This window comes from Mustela nivalis, assembly GCF_964662115.1.
Source record: "Mustela nivalis genome assembly, chromosome: X".
Lineage (NCBI taxonomy): Eukaryota > Metazoa > Chordata > Mammalia > Carnivora > Mustelidae > Mustela > Mustela nivalis.
The window spans coordinates 38,475,553-38,497,952 of record NC_139040.1 but is presented as its reverse complement, the minus strand read 5'-3'; the positions used below and the strand labels follow the sequence as shown (position 1 = coordinate 38,497,952).

The 22,400-nt window shown below is 37.3% G+C and overlaps 2 protein-coding genes across 4 annotated transcripts in view; one reads left to right on the top strand and one right to left on the bottom strand.

The window, feature by feature from the left end:
- COL4A6 (collagen type IV alpha 6 chain) overlaps positions 1 to 10,338 on the bottom strand; it is a 271,016-nt gene extending 260,678 nt beyond the window's left edge. For 2 of the 3 annotated variants that reach the window (XM_082717346.1, XM_082717348.1), the window contains exons 1-2: positions 10,088 to 10,338; positions 9,833 to 9,884 (exon numbers count right to left, since the gene is read on the bottom strand). In XM_082717346.1, coding sequence (XP_082573472.1) covers positions 9,833 to 9,884; positions 10,088 to 10,098 — 63 coding nt within the window. In that variant the 5' untranslated portion in view covers positions 10,099 to 10,338. The remainder of the gene's footprint in view (positions 1 to 9,832; positions 9,885 to 10,087) is intronic. The other variant, XM_082717347.1, reaches the window with a different exon arrangement.
- Positions 10,339 to 11,705: 1,367 nt separating this feature from the next.
- Positions 11,706 to 22,400, top strand: part of COL4A5 (collagen type IV alpha 5 chain) — a 240,844-nt gene continuing 230,149 nt past the window's right edge. Inside the window, exon 1 of the mRNA XM_082717352.1 lies at positions 11,706 to 12,143. Within this exon, the coding sequence (XP_082573478.1) occupies positions 12,063 to 12,143 (81 nt within the window). The 5' untranslated portion in view covers positions 11,706 to 12,062. The remainder of the gene's footprint in view (positions 12,144 to 22,400) is intronic.

Sequence of the window (22,400 nt, the reverse complement as noted above, 5' to 3'; positions counted from 1 at the left end):
CAGGAGGAAGGTGCTATTGCCCTATTTTTACTGATGAGAAAATTGAGTCTCCAAAAGGTAAAATGAGTTGCCCTAAGTCACACAGGTAGGAAGTGTCAGTGGACAAGAGGCAGTATTCAAACAGAAGTCTGATTCCAGAGTCCTTTCTCTTAAACATTATACCATCAAAAAATGGTTATTTTGCCATTGAAGCAATTGTTATTAGAGTTAACATTAGTAATTGCCAAGACAGGTAAGGAAAATGCAGTTGCTGCAGGCCACTAGGAATAAATCTGCTTACTCATTCGAAAGTCATCTTTCAATCCACTACTAAATGCTTGGTCATATCCTGGATATTGTATGTCCAAGGCTGAAGGGGGCAACACAGATATATAAACACAGAACTATCATGACTACATGGCAGATGCTACCAAATAGGCCCAAAGAGCCTTAGAATCCAGGGGAAAGAAGAATGACTTCTTTCTAAAAAGGTCTGGGATGGTTTCATAGAAGAAATAACATTTTATCTGGGTATTAAAGATCGAGTAGGAGTTCACTAGGTAGAGGAGAAAGTGTAAATAATGGAGAGACATTCTACATCAGGAGGACAGCATATGCAAATGCAAAGATGTGGGAAAGAACACAAGGTAGTTTGGAAATGGAGTGACATTCAATCTGAATGAAGTGTAAATTACACTATGAGCTTGAGAAGGAAGGTTGGCAGGAAAAAACACACTGAGAAGGAGGGTTGGCAGGAAAGAGCACACAGACACGAGGCTGGAAAGGTAGTTGAGGCCAGAAAATGAAAGTTCTTAAATATTATGGCAAGCTAAGAAGTATGCATTTTAATGCTGGAAGAAACAAAAAACCAACAAAGATATGAAATCTGGAGATAACATAATTGGGTTTACTGTTAGTAAAATACTCTGGTGGCCACGTAGAGATTAGAATGTAATCAGGAGTTAGCAAAAGTAGTTAAGAGGCTGTTTATATATGATGATGAGGTTTGGAATCAATCTAGATTCTGCAGATTTTTGGTAAAACTATTGGAGCTTGGTGAGAAGGACGGAGATAGTAAGAGTTAGTAGCCGATTCTATAGTTTCTTGCTTGAAACTGGGGAGATGGTGATATTTACAAAGATTAAAAAAATGAGAGCGGGAGGTTGGAGTGTCATGGAAAGGATTGGGAAACAGTTTCATTTTTGGACACATTGTATTTGGGGCAATAGAAAATAATAATAGCTGGTTTTGCTTGAGTGCTCCAGGCATTGTTTTATATAGATTTTTAATTAATTAGTTAATTAATTCAAGAGAGAAAGAGAGAGAGCGAGTGCCAGGGGGAGGGGCAGAGGGAGAGGAAGAAAGAGAATCCCAAGCAGGATCCATGCATAGTGCCATGCCCGATGCATGGCTCCACCTCAGGACCCAGAGATCATGACCTAAGCCAAAATCACGAGTCCACACTTAACCAAAGGAGGCCATGCAGGCATCTCCAGGTATTGTTTTAAGTGTTTTGTATATATCAACTAATTGAGATCTAAGCTGACTAGGTAATTGGAAATATAGATTTGGAGCTCAAAAGACTTGTCTGGGCTGGAAATATGAATTTATAGTCATCAATGTATAGGAGTCAGAGTTAAACTTGTTGGGGCAACAAGAAGGCAAAGGATAACATGCTGAGAACAACAACAACAAAAAAGCCCCATTTTAGGACCAGAGAATAATGAAGGTTATAGGCTCCATGACAGCAAAGATACACTTGATTTGTTCACCACTGTGTCATCAGAGCCTGACACACTCTTCAGAATACAGTGCTTTCTCAACAAATAAATGTTGAATGAATAAAATAAAAATATCAGAGAAGTACAAGGAGCAACAATGAGACATAGTGTCTTGAAAGTCAAAGAAGCAAAGGCAAAAAAAAAAAAAAAAAAAAAAGAAGCAAAGGCAGTTTCAGAATAACTGGAAAATGCAAAGCACTACAGTAGAGAGATCAGACTTGCGGTTACCAGAGGCAGAGGATGCGGGGAGGGAGAATTGGAGGAAGGTGTTCCAAAGGCACGAACTTTTCAGTTACAAGGTAAATCAGGATGTAATGTACAACCTGATGACTCTAGCTAACACTGCTGTATGCCATATGGGAAAGGTGTTGAGAATAAGTCCTAAGAGTTCTTATCACAAAGGGACATTTTTAAAACATTTTTCTTTCTTTTCTTCTTATTGTATCTATGTAAGATGTATGTTTGCCAAACCTATTGCAGTAATCATTTCACAACATGTATAAATTAAATCATCATGCTGTAAGCCATCCAGTGATGTATGTCAGTTATTTCTCAATAAACCTGGGGAAAAACCCCGATAGGTTGTCAGATAGAATGAAAAGAATCCATTGGGCTTGATAGTTAGGCTGCCGATAGTAACTTGAAAGAAGGCAATTTTGGAGAGTAGCCTGTCTAGACTGTAATAGGCTTAGGGATAAGTGGTTGTTGAAGAAGAGTAGACAATGAGTGGGAATTTGGTGGTAATAGGATTGAGGAGGTTAGAGTTACAGAGAAAAATAAAGCTATGTTTTTTGTATTATGATTTGTTTTTATAATGGAAGAGACTTTACTATTGTTTGTAGACCAGAGAAGTCCTAGGAGAGGGATTGATTAAAGATGGTAAGAGAGTGGATAATTGTTCTTAGCTAATTTTCCCATGGCCAGTTTCCTTTGAACATGCTTATTGGGTCTTTTATATGCATTTAAAATTAGATTTTAAAACAAGTTAGAGCCCTATGATCTCCCTCATTGGGACATTTAGTCAGCTTAAAAGGACTTGATAGTTTAATACAGAATGGCACTTTCTTAATATGTTATTTCTATATGTGTATGTCTGTCATCTTTGGAGGATAGGACAAGTTCATCCTGCAAGAATGGTGGTGAAATTATGGAACTATCTATATAACTGAGGCAAGTAAAAACCAACACATGTTGATAATTGATGTCAATCTATTTGTTTCATTCTTTTAAATATAAAAACCTCAGTTCACCCATTTTTCCCACCCCCTACTCTCTGCTTCTTGAAATCACCAATCTGTTCACAGTATCTATGAGCCGGTTTTTCTTTTTTTAGATTTTGCATTTAAGATTTATCATATGTTATTTGTCTCTCTCTCTCTGACTTATTTCATTTAACATAATGTCCTTGAGGCCAATCCCTGTTGTTGCAAATGGCAAAATTTCATTCTTTTTGACCAAATAATATTCCATTGTGCACTACAAATTCTTTTTTTTTTAAGATTTTATTTATTTATTTGACAGAGAGAGTGAGGGGGGGTGGAATACAAGCATGGGGAATGGGAGAGGAAAAGCAGACTTCACGCTGAGCAGGGAGCCCAATGCAGGGCTCAGGGCTCCATCCCAGGACATTGGGACCATGACCCGAGCTGAAGGCAGACACTTAATGAATGAGCCACCCAGGCACTCCCAAATTCTTTAGCATCTGTCAATGGATAATTAAGTTATTTGCACCTCTTCACTATTGTACATAATGCTGCCGTGAACATGAGGGTATACGTATATTTCCAAATTTGTGTTTCCACTTTCTTTGGGTAAATATCCAGAAGTAGAATTCCTGGATCACATGGTAGTTCTATTTTTAATTTCTGAGGAACTTCATTACTGCTTTCCATAGTGGTCACACCAATTCACATTCCTACTAACAGTGTACAAGGGTTTTCTTTTCCCCACAGCTTTGCCAACACTTGTTATATCTTGTCTCTTTTAAAAAAAATTATTTATTTATTTGACAGAAAGAGAGAGAGCACAAGCAGGGGGAGCGTCAGGCAGAGGGAGAGAGAGAAGTAGGCTCCCCGATGAGCAAGGAGCTTGATGAAGGACTTGATCCCAGGACCCTTGGGATCACGATCTGAGCCAAAAGCAGATGCACCCACCCAACTGAGCCACCCAGGCACCCCATCTCTTGTCTTTTTGGTACTAGCCATTCTAACAGGTGTGCAGTGATATTTCTTTGTGGTTTTGATTTGCATTTCTCTGATGATTCATGATATTGAGCACCCTTTTATGTACTTGTTGGTCATCTGTATGTCTTCCTTGGGAAAATGTCTATTCAGACCCTGTGCCCATTTTTTAAATATGACTGCTTATGTTTTTGCTATTGAGTTGTATGAGTTCTTTGTATATTTTGAGTATTAGCCTCTTATCGGATATATGACTTACAGTGATTTTCTTCCCTTCAGTAGGTTGCATCTTCATTTCACTGATTTCTTTTGCTGTGCAGCTTTTTTGTTTCATGGAGTCTCACTTGTTTATTTTAATGTCAGATTCAAACAATCATCTCTAAGACCTATGTTAAGGAGTTACTGCCTATGTTTTCTTCTAGGAGTTTAATGGTCTCAGGTCTTCTATTTAAGTGTTTGATCCATTTTGAACTAATTTTGGGATATGAGCTAAGATACTGATCCAGTTTCATCCTTTTGCATGTGGCTGTCCAATTTTTTCAACATCATTTATTGAAGACTGTCATTTCTCCATTGTATATTCTTAGCTCCTTTGTCAGAGATTAATTGAGCATATATGCATGAGTTTATTTCTGGACTCTGTGTTCTGTTCCATTGACCTAGGGTTTTTTTTTTTAATGACAACACCATATTATTTTAATTACTATAGTTCTGTAATATAGTTTGAAATCAGGGCATGTGATGCCTCAGTTTTGTTTTACTTTCTTAAGACTACTTTGACTATTTGAGGTCTTTTGTGGTTCCATATGAATTTTAGAACTGTTTGTAATATTTTTGTGAAAAATAACACTGGAATTTTGATAAGGATTGCACTGAGACTATATATATTGCTTGTGTAGTATGGAAATTCTAACAATATTAATTATTTTCAACCATGAACATTGAATACGTTTCCATTTGTTTGTGTCTTCTTCAATTTCTTTTATCACTGTCTTGTTCTCAATGCACAGGTCTTTCACCCACTTGGTTAAACTTACTCAATGGGATTTTACTCTTTTTGATGCACTTGTATATGGGATTGTTTTCTTTATTTCTCTTTCTGATAGTTCATTCATAGGGTAAAGAAATACAATACACTTTTGTGTATTAATTTTGTATCCTGAAACTTTACTGAATTTATTAGTTCTAACGGTTTTTTGATGGAGTCTTTAGGGGTTTCTCTATATAATATGTCATCTACAAATAGTGACAGTTTTACTTCTTCCTGTCCAATTTGGATGCCTTTATTTCTTTCCTTGCCTAATTGCTCTAACTAGGACTTACAATATGATGTTGAATTGTTTCATTCTTACATTAATGAAGTCATTAGGGAAACAGTATACTTTGTTCCTGTGATCTGGTTTGATTATAAGATTATAGTACCTAGGGGTGTATTTACTGGAGACTCTGTAAAATCAAACAGATTATTGGTATGCGTAGAAAATGCAAATGCCCTCATTCCTGAACAAGCCTTAGAAAGTGACAATTTGTTTACTCTAAAAACCAGTTGCATAACTAGGGTTTTTTTCATGTCATAGATTACTTTGGCAGGCTAGTGAAGGCTATGGACTCTTTTTCAGAATAATTTTTTAAATGTATTCAGTAAAATACATGGGATTACAGTGGAAACCAATCATATTGAAATATAATAATCAAAACATATAATAAAACAAATTTGTGATATACAATTATAATTCTATAATGTGCTTCTTTAGTAGCACATTAAATAATTCTATAATTATAAATAAATATAAATAATTCTATAATAATATATAATATATGATAATCTATAAATGATTCTATAATTCTATAATGTGCTTCTTTAGTAGCACATTAAATAATATCTATTTCCCCACTTCTCTTGTCTTAAAATATGTTTGTATTTGACCTATCAATAGTGTAGCTACATTATCATCTATGTGTTAACCATTTATGTAGTCATTTGAAGATTCCTTTGATGATGTGCTCCTATGTATATTTCAGTATCTTTAGTCAACCCAAGATACATATTCTATGTACATATATACATGCATATATATGTTATATATTGTGATTATTCACAGCTAGCTGATATAGGATATTTGCTAGAAGGCAAAGCAGAAGACTACTTTAAATTTTCATATTAAGAAAATGAGGGATGCCTGGGTGGCTCAGTTGGTTAAGCAGCTGCCTTCAGCTCAGGTCATGATCCCAGCGTCCTGGGATCGAGTCCCATATCGGGCTCCTTGCTCCGCAGGGAGCCTGCTTCTCCCTCTGACTCTGCCTTCCACTCTGTCTGCCTGTGCTCGCTCTCGCTTGCTCTCTCTGACAAATAAATAAAATCTTTAAAAAAAAAAAAAAAGAAAATGAAAAGACCAACCATCAGCCACAGATTGGGAGAAAATATCTGCAAGTTGTAATGTAAGGACTTGTAACCAGAATATACAAAGAACTCTTAAAGTCAATAATAAGACATCTGAATATTAAAATGGGCAAAATATTTAAATAAATATAAATATAATTGTTTCATATGACCCAGCAATTCCATTCCTACATAACTACTCAAGAAATGCAAATTGAATGTCCACACAAAGATTTGGATGATAATATTCATAACAGCATTATTCATAATAACCCAAAAGTAGAAAGAGCCCAATGTCCATTAACTGGTGAATGCATAAACAAAATGAGGTATATCCATAATGAAATATCAATATTAAATGCCAATACCAGTAGAGTAAAATACTGATATATGCTACAACATGAAAGAACTTCAAAAACATCATGCTAAGTGAAAGATGCCAAACATAAAAGATCACATATTATATGATTCTATTCTCTTTATATGAAATGCCTGGAAAAGACAAATCTATAGAGGTAGAAAAGTAGATTCATGTTCTCTTGGAGTTCGGGGTAGGAATGAGGATTAACTGTGACTGGATATGAAGGATTTTACTGGGATGATGAAAATCTTCTAAAACTGGATATAGCGGTAGTTGCACAACTTGGCAAATTTACTAAAAATCATTGAATTGTATACATAAAATGGGTGAATTTATGTTATTTAAATTGTATCTCAGTAAGGTTGGTTTCTTTTGAAGAAAGAATTCTTAGAGACACAACCTCAAATAAGGTAAATATTCCTCTTGATCCTCAGAGTAGGAAGAAACTTTTTCTGTCTCTGAAAATCCCTAACGCTCTATTCATATTTTGATGGCTGCAATTAGGGCTGAACATCACAGTTGAAAGGGCCAACTTGGCCAAGTCACAACTTTAAGGAAAGAAGCTTGTATTTCGATCAGACCTTGATTTACCTATGCTCTTTGCAGAAGGGGACAAACAGACATATGTTTCCTCCCCCTTTTGCCTTTTCTCTACCCAGATAACAGTCCCTAGGCTTTGACTTTAAATATGCTTGGTTGTATTAGAGCTTTTACAGAAGGAGATTTGAGGCAAACTGGGAAGAAAAAATAAGGACCTTGACTACTTTGGCTGCATACTTTAACTGCTAGACGTGTTGGCCTATGGTGAGATATGAATCTTTCTAGTCTTTTCTTTAACATAATGCAGGTACATGCAGATAATAATTTATCATTAGGTATCTTATCTTTTAAGAAACATAATGACCAGCATTGTCTGAGAAAGTAAAATCCTAGCAAGTTAGAGACTATGTTTAAATAAATCTTTGTGTGCTATGCACAAGTACTTAAAAACCAAAAATGATTATGGATATTCTGAAATCCTAGGCTCTATCTCATTCAGATAAATTGTGCAAGCATTTCACCTCACTGAAGATCATCACTCTTTTAAAAGAAATTTAATGGAAACTCATTCTTTAATCCCAGGCTTTAACGTTTAGCTTTCCATCCTTTAAGTGGCACTGCTTTATAAACTCTGACAAAGAGAAATCAAAACTACCTAAAGGACTCTATCTCAAATGCTCACCAAGATTCTGTTATTGGCAACTTAACGTTCACAGTGAACACACTTTCTTATAGAAAAGTACAACCTAGTTTCTTCTCAATCTACTTAAAAGTTATTTTTTCATTAATATTAGTCAAGGTACAGAGAATTCAAAGAGCTAAAGCCATTTGAAAGGTGAAAGACATTACAAACCCAGAGGATAAACTGGAATTGAGAGGAGATGAGAACTTCCCAATATACAGGAGAATCTACTACAAGGAAGGAATACAAACAAAAACCCTCCCCTCAGAAAAGTCATCTTTTGAGAACTTATCCAGCAACTCTCCTAGCTTTACACTGCCAAAGATATGACGCAGAAGTAAACAGCAGTGAAGGAGCACCTCTGGATGTAAATAAGGTAAAAAAAAAAATATTGTCAGTGTATCTCAAGGTTTATTTTAGTCTTACCAGGGTCACTCACACTGATATAGCAGGTGACATTGTAAAACAATGAAACAGAATCTGAAATCCATACATCAAAGCAGTGCTTGATTTTGGAGACACATTTCAATACTTCTAAGAATTAAAGCATAATCCTCCAGTGACTTTTACGGATATCAAGAGATAAGATGCAGTGTTTGGGAAGTTTCCAGCTATCTAGAATGATTTGTTAATGCTTTTCCCCAAAAGTACACTGAATACAATCAGCTAGAATCTGAAAATAAAGGTTTAGCTGGAGGGTATGCTGCCCAGCCATAACATTTTTATAAGTGGCAAGATTCCTGGACAAATTGTTAACTAATCAAAACCTGGCATTTTCAATAAATGTAGTATTGAGCCTCAAGGTAACCTATAACTAAACTTGTGTACTGGGGGAATCTGATGGAGAAGTACACAGAATTGTAGATCAATACTCCTGTTTACAAAGTCTAGAATTTACTTACATAAGAGCTGATGTTCTGAGTTGGTGGGGGGTGGCACAAATGTCAAGTATTCTGGCATCATTCTCTTTTCTTAAGAGAAATCATTTCACTTTATTCTGATATTTTCTTAAAGATACATACCAGGATAAAGTAATCCTCCCTCTCCCCATAAACATATTAGCTGATTTTATTGCACTGAATTAAGTATGGCTCTATAAATATAGTATTTACAAATATTTCAAGTACTACAAATATGGCCAATTATTTTAAATTGTCAAATCCACAAGGTAAATATCTATCATCTATACAGTGTGTGATTTTGGCTATTAACAGTTTATTAAATAGAGCAGTGAAATAGTACTCAATAGTCAAACAGTACTCAATAGTCAAACAACTTCACATTTGAACTCAGCAGCTAACTTTATTTCTGCCAGCAGATTTTTTTGTGTATTCTAAACTTTCTGATGACACAGAAAACCAGTGAAAGGAAACATCAGACAGAACCGAACATCATCTAGTGTTATTAGTTCAGTTCAGGTAGTTAAAGAGTCTAGATGTTGTCATCTGGTACTGTCAAAGGATCACAAGCAAATACTTAAGTTTAACTTCCATAACTTTCACGGCACTTTCAAGTCCCACTCCTGGGGCTCTCCTCCCACTCTCAAATTTGTGTGCCAATTCATGTTCTTGTAGACTGGGGGAAATTACATTTCTTCTGTCTTGGAGGTAGATGCACAGAAAAGCATCAGATGTCAGTCATCTTAAAATCCTCTGGGAAGAGGCTCAGAAATGTGTATCTCTTGTGTCTTCTACTTTTATTTTCCCATCCCATTAGGAAGTTTTGGGACGGAAAGATGCCTGAGCCCCAAAGGCATAAGCGTGACGCTGTTCTATTCCTAAGAACCCCATTAACTCCCACTAGAAAGGAGAGTGATGTGAACTGTTTCCCAGTGCAACCTTCTGTAACCCCCTTACACAAACACTAGAGGTGGAATGAGAAGGGGTCAAAGGAGGAGGAGAGAAAAGGGGGGGTGGGGAAGAGACTCACAGCTCCTACCAGTTCCTCAGTCAGGCACAACGTAACCAGGAGCAGCCACAACCTGAAAACAGGAGAAGTGTGAGTAACATGGGCTCTCAAGGCTCCGGGGTCCTACCTATGTCTGGCCATAATTCCCGACCCCTTTTGGCTGCCTGCCCCCCACCCCTTCCTCTACAATGACATAAGTACAAGTATAGTCCTAGTCCTGCAAAAGTAGCTCAAAGTAGGAAAGAGGGAGGGGAGCTCAGGGCAGCAACAGCTCACCCAGGGTGCATGCTTGCGGCTTCTCCAGAGCTGGGTCCCGGGAGACAGCTAAGCGGCTCGACAGCCCGGGCTCATCAGGGCTACGCTGCTGATGCTTGGCGGCTGCTTCCTTAATCAGGAGGACGGGTAGGGGGGCGAAGTAGCTCACTTCGGAAGAAACTAAACTCAGCTTCTAGATAAGAAGTGCCCCAAAGGGAAACAGTCAGCGGTGCCCGCTACAACTTGCAGCACTCAAAAAAGATAGTTCCATACACCAGGAGAGGAAGGAATGGAGGGGAAAGGGGCGGGGCTGCCTGCTGTCAATCATCCCCCCTACCTTGGGCAGCCAGGCGTCTTTCTCACTTTCAGACACCTCTGCACATAACATTCCCACGCATCTCCATAGCTTCACGCTCAGGGTCATAGAGACCTATACACTAAGATCTAAGCAACTATGCAGCGTACACTTCCATAAACCACTGTTAACTCTTACACATAAATAGATTTAGGGCACAGGACTCCTACAGATTCACCCCGAAATGCCCTCGCACACTCGCCCAAGTGCATATAACACTCATTCTGATTGTCTACTAAACTTTCTGGAGTTGTAAATCTACCCAAAACTGTGTAGAACCTAAGGATGAGTGGGACCCCATGAATAGGTCCAAAGCCTTGCAAGACTCTCAAGTGGCAAATTCTAGGGTCTGAGATAACAGAAATGTTCAGCAAATCCCCAAAGACCCTCCAAGGAGTACACACAAAATAGTTTCTGGGCCTGTTGGTTACTTAACAAATCTGCAGATCAGGATTACCAAAGCAATGCTCAAGTCTACTTTATTTTGGAAACATCAATTCTACTGCCATTAACTCTACATCAATGTTTCCAATTAGGTGTTTGTGTTAGTTTTAAAGAAAACAGCACGAAAGTTTTTAATTTACTGTATTGAATCCTTGGGAAACACAACCGCAATGAGTTTCAATACCCTTTATATTATTTAATATAAAAGGTACAAATTATAGCATTTAGCATTGCTATAATAAAAAGATGACTGTATTACAGTAACATCCAACCATATAATAATTACTAATACCTACTGAATGCTCCTCAATCTTAGATGTTTAAACACGCATAAAAGCTTCATGTAAGTAGGCTCATTTTCCTGATTCTTTGGTTGTAAGAATATATTTAATTATATAAATATATATATTTATGTAACATATATATATACACATGGTCCTAATATTTTTCACATATTTTATTGTATGTAGACACTTTCTTGCGAGCAGGTGAAAGGCAAACAACTCCAGGTGCCCAGGGAACAGCGACCAAAATTTGTTTCTAACCATTAACAATAAAAATCTGTTTCCTGTAAGATCCATCCGCTAAAAAAAGTAGTCCCAGCTCAGGTCTATTTGTAGTTGGCTTTCGTGCTCTCACCAGTGAGAGTGTAACTGGTCAGGGAAGAGTAATACCAACGGAAGGTGAGAATGAACGAATAGAAAAGCTTCCCGGTTGGGCTCATGGTGCCCAGCCAAGTGGTCTGGAAGTTTCCCTCCCCCAAATAACTGAGCGTCACTCCCTCGCAGGTTGCTGGTGCAGTCTGAAGCGGTGGCGGAGTGATCCTCAAATTCCCCAGTGCTGGCGGGGAGGGGGCGGTGCGGGAGGAGACGGGGAGGAAAGTTGAGCTGTGGGACTTGCATGAGGAAAAAGTTTGCAAGTCCAGACAGAAGGGAAAAGTTCTCCCGAGAGACGGGCTTTGGGGAGGGGAGGGGGGAGGGAAGAAGAGCTTCTCTCTCTCTCTCTCTTTTTTTTTTCCCACCCCCTCCACTTTTAAAAATCTTCCTCCTCACCTAAGCTGACGGGCACACTTGGAACTCCCTCGCTGTCCTTCTCCGCCTCTAGCTCTCTCCCCATAAACTCAAGATTATGTCAGTTGATCAGAGCTGGCCAGGGATTTCGTGCGGGTGTTGAAGGAGCTGCGGGAGCCGGAGAAGAATGAAACTGCGCGGAGTCAGCCTGGCTGCCGGCTTGTTCTTACTGGCCCTGAGTCTTTGGGGGCAGCCTGCAGAGGCTGCGGTAAGTCCTTCCTTTTACCCCCCACTCCCCCCCTCAACACCAGTCATCTCACTCTTCGGGCAGAAATTACTTTTTGTCCCTTTACCTTCCTTTCTCCTCGGCCTTGGCTAAGGGCATTCCAATCTGCCCTCACTTGCTTAGGAAGAAACATTGTTTACAACGCGGGTAACTCTAGCCTTCTCCAGCCCAGGGGAGAGGTTTATGTTTAAAAATAGGGCCGCTGGCTTCCCTACAGCTAGCTGCTCTTAGAGGGTGTGTGTGTGTGTGTGTGTGTGTGTATGTGCGCGCGCGCGCGCGCAGAGTGGAGCCGGGGTGGGGGACGAACGTTAATAGCTCACTAGGCTATTAGTGGAGGGTCTTTGAAACTTTTCCTCCCCACCCTCCGCCCTCGGGTTGTTTCCCTTTCCTGCCCGCTAACCTTTACACTAGTTGTACCCAGCCCACGCAGTCTTTTAAACCTGGTCTGTAGTTGAATGTTTTGCCTTTTCTATATCCAGCTTCCATCAAACTGCTGAGCGCGCCCAGGAAGTGCTTCCCTTTTGCCCCTTCCTTAGGCCACACCTCTGGCCACTAAAGCCCTTGTGTCCCCCTTTTGACATCCTTATGGCGGACGCTCAGGTAACACACCAAAGAAGAAGGAGGTAAAGATGGATGGCTTCAGGCTTCGTGTCTTCTCTGAGTTGTGTTTTTGTTTGTTTGTTTTTAAGTTCTGGGATTTTGCTTATTTACTTTAAAAAAAAGTCTTACTGGGGCACCTAAACAAATCGAAAATATGCCCATCACCTATTTAAAGGAAAAGAATTCTTTTTTCAAAGGAGAGTGAGTATTCTGGTTTAAAGGACGGAGGAGGATGCACCTGTGCAATGACAGAGCAGAAAGTTCCACTCTGTTTTAGGAATGTAGAATTAAAACCCCAGTCTCTCATTATCTCCTAGAAAGATCTCTGGGTAGTCCCACCCACGGTCTTTCTGGGAATGAGGCAGATATAAAGGCTTTGTTAAAGGAAATGTTCTCCAGCCTGAAGCCCATCATCCTTCAAGTCCCTTAACCTTGAAAGAATTAAGTATGTGACAAACTATTTAAAAATTACATTTGAGTGATCTTAATGGGTGGTTTTAAAAACACTTTAATGTGAGATCATGGCTTAGGCCTTCCGTGGTTGAGTGAGTTATCAATTCTTTATATATGCGGCTGCTGTGTTATGGCTTATCTGGGTCCACGTTTAAGTTAGCTGTCTGGTTTCTCTATACACTCTGCATACCTCAGATTACATTGTCCTTTTATCCTCCAGAAAATGTGTACTCAAGGTATGAAAACTAACTTTCACATTAATCTAAGCACAATGTAATTATGATAGCGAGTCTTCTGAAAAACCATGACTATCAACCACACTTGTAATTGTTCCTCCGAAAAATTAGAGATGACTTAAAATTGCTTTTTTGATACAGAGCATCTTAATGGGGTAAGGTTTTGCCACTTAATAGTATTTATAGACCCCTGGATAAAACTACACTTGTGTTGTTGAAAGCAGTTACTTTTAAAAACTTTTAAAAACATATTGGCACGGGGTCCCTGGGTGGCTCAGTGGGTTAAAGCCTCTGCCCTGGACTCAGGTCATGATCTCAGGGTTCTGGGATCAAGCTGGCGTCCTGGCTCTCTCTGCTCAGCGGGGAGCCTGCTTCTTCCTCTCTCTCTGCCTGCCTCTCTGACTACTTGTGATCTCTCTCTGTCAAATAAATAAATAAAATCTTAAAAAAAATCTTGGCGCTTATGGCATTTGGCCCAGGGGCAAAGGTTTTGTGGTGTTTGATTAAATATTTCAATTTTTTACTTTGATGTTGCTATTAGTAAATGTGCACCTGATATTAGTCATACAGGTACGTATAACAATACATCAGTTTGTATTAAAACAATTTATATTAAAAGTGAGATTTCTTTTTATGGGTGACAAAACTTGGGAGCAAGCTTGTTTTCTTGGACTCTTAATGATGGTTCATGAAGTAGTAACAGAAGATATGCAGTTTTTTTTCCTTTTTCTTTCTATATAGTTTTAAAAGAACATTTTATATCCTATTTCTCTATCATTAGGACATTGTGCCTCTAATAAAGCCAGGGGTTTGTTTTTTCTACTTCACACATCAATATCCTAGTTAGATGAAATGTTTTAATCATCTCAAAGATATGAGTGGTATATTCTATCCATATTAGTGCTGGGGATATTGGTGACCTTCTCCAGAGTAAAATGGGTGGTAGTGGGGTTGACTGATTGTTGACTGAAGTAGTCTGGTATTGGGACTTTTATATCTGGAAGAACACTGATACAAGAGCTGCTTTAATTTTTCATAGTTAAATGATAGATCTCTGAAGTCATACCAAATGGGGATATCATAAATACGTGGAAGATTTTTTTTAGACAGAGTGATTACTAGGTGGAAAAGAGTAACCTTAATTCTGAAAAGGTTAACAGTATGAGAAAAAGGCAGGTTTATGTTGCAAAGGTAATTTCTAGTGGTGGAAATAACATATTTTTATGTAAAGGTGATCATACCCATGCTTACTATCAGTAGGATATGCACTTAGATTTATGGATATGGTGTGTAAGATTGTACTACCCCCTACTATACAAATGTTAGTGTTTTTGGGCAGTGGAGTAGATAGGTTTCTCTAATTTAAATACGCTATTTCTCTTGTGACCAGTGGCAACGACATACTCAGGGTAGTGGTGTCGTTTGTGACCTGGAACAGTTTTTCCTTTGAAGTATACTATGAATTAACTGCTCTGTGGGAAGACTTGTTGACACTGTGATCATAACTTAAATATTTGAGTGTTTACTCTGGGCTAAGCATGTGCTAATATGGCAATGTACATTATCATATATAGTCTTCACAACAGACCTAAGAGATATATATGATTGTTGTCCCTGCTTTAGAGATCAAGAAGCTACGGATCATAGATTAGGTAACTTCCAAAAAATCACATAGGTACTAAGTTGTGGGGCTGGAAATTTAGACAGTTTGACTCCAAATTCTTTACCCTCAATGACTGTACTATAGTACCTCCTTTGTATGTGGTTTATAGAGACTTACTTGCTGTTTTGAGTGTTTGGATCTCTGCTACTTTTTTTTTTTTTTGATGGAAACACAGGACGTGAAATGGAAATGATAATGGGGATTATATCTCTTCCTGCTGATGTTAGGAGAAGTAGCATCTTATAATGGAAACAGCATTGGATGTACAGTAAGAGATCATAATAGAGATCAGTTTGATCTTTGTACAATGTTTACATATAGAGATATAATTTAAAAGCAATCTAGAAGCAATTACTTGTTGAAGGTGTGATTTTATACTATCACATATAAAACGTTAGATTTATAAAACAACTAGTATTTGTGGTGGATGATTATTTTAAAGAAAGTCTTGCTTTATTTTTCTTTTAATTTGTCAGTTTCCATAATAATTTTAAATATGCTAAACTTTTCAGTAGCATATCTATTATGATTAAACAGGGTATGTGTATGTGTATATGGTGGCTCTCTGCTTAAATTGCCCAGTTCACTTCTGTTTTTTTTCCAATTTACCTAACCATTGTATCAAATTCTATTTACTCAACTATCTAGATAATTTTAGTTTTGTTTATATATTTATAAATGAGTTTGTCCTTTGTGTAAGAGTGTGTACATTTTTTCTGTGTTTTTATTTTACTTTTAATGTCTATATGTTCAACACTAGACTTTTGACCTTGTGTTAACCTTGATAATTGATTCATGTAGTGTCTACCAGGTTTATATGCCATAAAGTCACTGTTTTTTCCTTTTGTAATTACAAAGTGAGCTGATCTCATAAAGATGTGTGAGGCGATATTGTGAGACAATGTAAATATCCTGTTTTTCATCATATTTTTGCCTGCTTGAAATTAGCATCTATTGAGGATTCTGGCCTGAATAATTATTACTGTGATATTTGCCAATAGTGGTTTTCAGTTTTTAACATTTTCTGTACTTAATAATTGAAATCTAATATAGCAAAGAACTTCACCTCTGTTATTTACTTATTATCCTTTCAGTTACTTATAGCAGTATGGAGTTATGGATATTTGTTTTATTCTATGAGTTATAATGAGTTTTGCTATTTTTACTTTTATTTTTGCTGAAATTATCCCAGATTTGGCTAATGGGAGGTTCTTCCATTTGGCTTCTGTGTCCTTTCAGTGTGTCCCTGCCATTTTTTGAGCATTCCCTTACATTCTGGTACTACAAAATGTTCCAGCCTCATTTTTTCTACTTAAACTGCCCCAACCCTGGAATCAGCCATTTTTCTAGGGAGCCCTGATCCTTTTTATTGGATAATGGTATTTAGAAGTCAAGGTGTGGGTGCCTGGTGTGCTCATGGCTATTGAGGTGTCGTTGGTTCTATACCTTCTCAGCAGACAAAACTAAGACGTAGATGTATATATACACAGATGTATATCCACGTATTTATCTATCTTTTTTCAATCTCTCTTTGTGTATATTTGTATCCAAGACCACAGAATAAAAATATATCTTTGATGTTGTAGAATCTGGTGTCTCTCTGCAGACATGTTTTGTGGGCTTTGGAGAGGTCTTGTGCAGAATCTTTAAAAACTTGGCCTCTGGAGTCAGACCTGGAATCTGATTGGTAGATGTGTTACCTTCAACCAAGTGGTAACCTCTAAGCTTTAATTACCTTATTGGCAAAAGGGGATGTGTGATACCTATGTCACAGGTTGTTTTGAGGATAAAATGAGAGGAGTTATGTAAAGCATTTAGAATAGTAGTTGGCAAATTGTGAATACATTTAAGATTTCATTGCTGTCATTACAAGTTATTGACTTGTCATTTCTTAATGCATTAACTCTCAAATTCTCTGCCTGATATTCAAGATCTATAGTGATCTTTCCCTCCATCAAGCTTGTTTTTCTTTACGTTTTACAATATACAGTCTCCATTCTAGTCTAGGTGAGCTTTCATATAATACCTTGAGCACTATGTATGTATTTTGACTCTCCATTTTTTAAAGGGGTTTTATTTATTTATTGGATAGAGAGAGCACAAGTAGGCAGTAGGGAGAGGGGGAAACAGGCCCCCTTTTGAGCAGAGAGCATGATGTGAGCTCCATCCCAGGATGCTGAGACCAGGACCTGAGACAAAGGCACATACTTAACTGACTGAGCCACCCAGTGCCCCTTGCCTCTCCATTTTGATTGGAAACCTATGGATCCAAATCTTTGCTCAGTTTCAGTGTGATGTTTATATTCATCCAGCATATGTTTGTTCAGCTACTTATAAGTATTTAAGAATTATATATGTTGTTTTATTTCTACCCTCTTGGGTGTGTACTGTTCATAAAATCATTTTGTGTTAGACACTGTGGATAAAATTATATAAGATAGACAAGTTTCTTGCCTCCATGGAGTTTACAAGCTAGTGAGAATAGTCTTTCTGTGAAACTTTGCCTTACTATTACATCTCAATGGCTGATTTTACTCTTCTTTGAAAATTTTGTAATATTTATCCTCTTCCTGTCTAGTATCTAAATGTATTTGGTCTTCCGGGGCATTTTGTTTCCTGAGATTTTATCTGATCTTCCTATTAGATTATAGGCAAGAACTATATATTTGTTCATTTCTTCAATTTACATGTTGGTTTTGTCTAATAGCAAAATAATACATGTGCAGTATTGGAAACTTGAAAATGCAGAAAATTATAAAGAAGAAAATAAAAACATTTCCATGGTTCTATCAACAGCATAGAAATAACTCTAATTATTGTTAATGATTTTCCTCTTTATGTATCTAATATTTTTTTTAAAAAAGTAAATTGGTTAAAATTTTTTAAAAAGTTGAGATTACTTCATATACAGTTGTATATCTTAATGCTTGTTTTACTTATTAAGCATTTTCCCATGTTATTAAAATTCTTCGTTTAAGATACCAGTTTTAGGGGCACCTGGTTGGTACAGCCGGTTAAGTGTTCAACTTGAGATTCTCTCTCCTCCCTCTGCCCCTACTGCTCATGTTCTCTCTCAAATAAATAAATAAATCTTAAAAAAACAAGTATACTAGTTTTAAATGACTGTATATAATTTATACACACCACAATTAAATCACCTATTCATTTTTTTCTTTTTTAAAAAAATTATTTAAATTCATATTAGTTCATATGTAGTGTAGTATTAGTTTCAGGGGTAGAATTTAGTGATTCATCAGTTACATATAACATCCACTGCTCATTATATCAAGTGCCCTTCCTAAACCCATCACCCAATTACCTCATCCTTCTACTACATCCCCTCAGTTTGTTCCCTATATTTAAGAGTCTCTATGGTTTACCTTCCCCTCTTTCTTTATCTTATTTAAGTTTTCCTTATTCACTTTTATAGAATATTTTTAAAGGATTTTTTTAAAGTAATCTCTGTGCCCAGTATGGGGCTTGAACTCACAACCCCAAGATCAAGAATCACATGCTGTACTGACTGAGCTAGCCAGGTGCCCCTATAGAATATATTTTTAAATTTCAAGTTTTGAAAGCCATTGTAAGAAAAACTGCCATGAATATTTCTTATTTCATATTTTGTATTCTTTTCTTAGTACTGCTTCCTTTATGGGGAATTAGTGGGTTAAAAGCCATTAGTATTTTCAGAGTCTTTGGTACATGCAGTAGACCCTAACATTTAGAAAGGTGATATAAACAGATAAATTTTTATAGCTAACTTTTTTTTTAGTGGTTACTATGTTATACCTGTTAGGTAGATAATATTATTCCCATTTTTATGTATAAGGAATCTAAGGCCTACAAGGTAGTTAAATAACTTGACTGAAGTCATGCAGTTAGTGAATAATTGGGCTAAGATTTGAATCAGAATGGTCTGGCTCTAAAACCTGCTCATGAGATTTTCCTCAGTCAGTATTTTCTTTCTTTTTTTTTTTTTTCCAGTCTGTATTTTCATACATGATAGATAATACAGAAAAATAAAGTCATGTTGAAAAGTTGAATAATTCCCACTGCCCTGCCATAACCCCTTCCTGTGACTGGTCACTTGACTTTATTTTATTTTATTTACTTCTTTTAAAAAGATTTTATTTATTTATTTGACAGAGAGAGTCACAAGGAGAGAGGGAACACAAGCAGGTGGAGTGGGAGAGGAAGAAGCAGGCTTCCCACCAAGCAGGGAACCTGATGTGGGACTGGATTCCAGGACTCTGGGATCATGACTTGAGCAGAAGGCAGACATCCAAGGACTGAGCCACCCAGGTGTCCCTTGACTTGATTTTAAAGATACGTTCATGACTGGTTCATCCTTTAATAACTCTTTATTGTAATTGCCTATGCCATCCATCCTCAAGGGCCTAATTTTAATTTTAATTCTGTAAACCATGTGTTCCTCTGCATTTCTCCCCTGGACAGAAGGCGGAGCCTCCCCTCCAAGAATATCACCCCTTCCACCCTCATCCTCCTCCTAGCAAGAGCAAGGATATAATATACCCCAAATCCATTGACATTCCCCCTTCCCTAGGAGAGTTGTGGAATGCATCTGAAATGGGTACCCCTCTGCTCTCCCTTCTCACCCTCTTTGCCAGTCCCTACCCCATAGCTGCCTATGATGCTTACACTTAAATGGCTCTGTCTTTGTCTAGTGCTGTTCCTTGCTTTCATCTTTCCCTTAGTGTTACTCCAGGACCTTCCCCCCATTGTTAATATAATTTTCTCACTTTGGGGCGATGCCATCCCCTGCATCTCCTCTTTTAAGAAACAAACTCTTAAGTATATGTGGAATCAGAGGTCCCCCATCCAATTTGTACCACTCCCACGTTACCTTCTTGTGTTTCTTCACTAGCTAAGAGACTTTATTGCCTTTATGCCAGCCTTGTAGCTTGTGCAGTTCAAATGTATTCCTCTGTAAAATCACAAACTGTTACATATTATGGCTTTTCCAGGTGGCACTTGAATAGCTGAACTTTAAGCTTCTGAATGATAGAGATCTTCTCTTGCCAAATTACTTTGCAGAATGGTTTTACCAATTATACTCCTATCAGTAGTGTATAAGAGTGCCTATGAGACAACCTTAATAATTTTTTTTCTATGTAGTACAGTGACTATGGAATTGATGCCCAATTGATTGCCAGTTGGTTGGTTGATTTTGGTCCTATCCTCTAATGATTTTCTTTTTAAAATGTAATGATTCCATTATCTCATCCCGTCTGACAATAGCAACCATGGAACAGAAGTAATTTTTGAAAATATATTCTTTCTAATTAACATTATAAATGAACCACCCAGCCACTTAACTAAATCTTCATTACAAAGATTTGTTTTTAATAGCAGTAATTGTTGAGGACTTTCGGAGAGGCATCTTTAGTGTGATCTCTGATACATAGGCTCCTTTAATTTTAACAAACCAGATTCTCATTTTATGCATCAATGCTTGAGTTTATTTACCTTCATAATCTATCCAGGTCCAACTGCCCTTTGTTCCTTTAGCAGCTTCTGCTGGCCTTTAATCAAAAGTGTAGTCTGTGATGGTACTTGCTACCCTGATGAAATGGGAACCTTAAATTCCTTGCTATTTGGTAACCAAGGACAACCAAAGGCAAATGTTACAATGAGACAGGCTTTTGCAAAATTCAATTTTTAATTTTTTTTTTAATTTTACTGAATCCGATGTAAACATTACATTTACTTATTAACTTGGAGACTCATAAGCACTGCTTATGAGCAAGTGCTACTCAGGTTAATGGAATTGGTTTTATGACAGTGAGTATTACAATAAGACTGTACGAAATTCTGTTGGCATTTCCATCATTTTGCAATTCAAATAACATTCCTCCTATATGTTATGAGAACTGGCTGAATTGCTTCCAAATTTTCTTATAGTATATATGACACTAATGGAATACTGAAGGAGATCTTGGAACTTGAGGAGTAAAATGATACCAAGAGTGGGACACTAGGGAAACACCATTTAGTGTATTCTGCGTTTTGGGCTCTCTAGGACTTTGCAAATGGAGGAAAGGTCCTTCTCTGTCCATAATCTCACAATCTATTTGATGGAGTAAAATATTTCCTATATGAAAGATAGGAATAATAGTGATAGTGCCTGTTTATATCAGATAAGTTTTTTTCTGTTACAGGTGGTAGAAAACACTAATTCAGCTGTCTTGACAATAAAGGAAAATTTTAGCTCACTTAACAAGAAGTTTTGAAGTAGAATATCTCCAAGGTTAATCAGTTTAGCCAAATAATGACCTAGGTTCCTTCTCCTTTCTGTTCTGTCATACTTTAACAGCTTACTCTTAGATTAGTGTCCTTCATACTAGCAGGATGGCTGCTGCAGTTCCAGAGATCACATGCAGACACCACATTGACTAGTAAAAGAAGAGTATGAACTGTTTGTTCATTTGTGTCCTTTTTCATCAGCAATGAAAACTTTTTAAGATGTCCCATACCTCCACCCTGAAAACAGCCCTTATATTTCATTGGTTAGAATTGTGTTGTATGTATATATTTATACAAGTACATTGGCAAGTGAAATAGGACCATAAAAGTAGCTAGACCAGTGATTCAGCACCTCTGTTTCCAAAGCATGTTGGTTCTTGGAAAGGTTGGTGGGTGAGAAAATCTGTATAAAAGCAAGGTTCTTTTAGGAAGGAAGAAATAGTTCCTGTTTCATGACCTCATGAGCTTATCCCCAGGATTAGTTGAATTACAGATTTTTAAGAAATTCATGTATTTGTTAAATGTAAGATGTATTACTTAATAAGGAAACTAATGTTTTATTGAGTTGTACAAATGAAAGATATTGAGTATTTACATAATTATGGACATTTTAGATCTAGAGTGACATTAAAGATCTTTTAAGTCAGTGGTTTTCGAAGTGTGGTCTCTGAACCCCTGAGATTCCTAAGATCCTATCAGGAGGAACATGAGGACTATTTTAATAAGAGTATGAAGACATTTTTCCCTTTTCACTTGTTGGGATTTGCACTGATGGTGGGTAAAACTGCTAGTGCAGTGTGCCAAATTGTCCTAATTGTATTCTTCATATACTTAGGGGATAAAAAGCCAATTTTGCTTAAGAATGGTCTCAGTGTAGTATTTTATTAGTTCTTGTCCCTTGAGTCCACATCTTTTTAATATTCTGTATGACAAAATGGGAAGTATATGCAAAACACTTATGTATATTGAAGTAAGGTCTTTGTTTTTAGGAAAAGCACATGTGCAGTTGATTGAGTTGTAGGT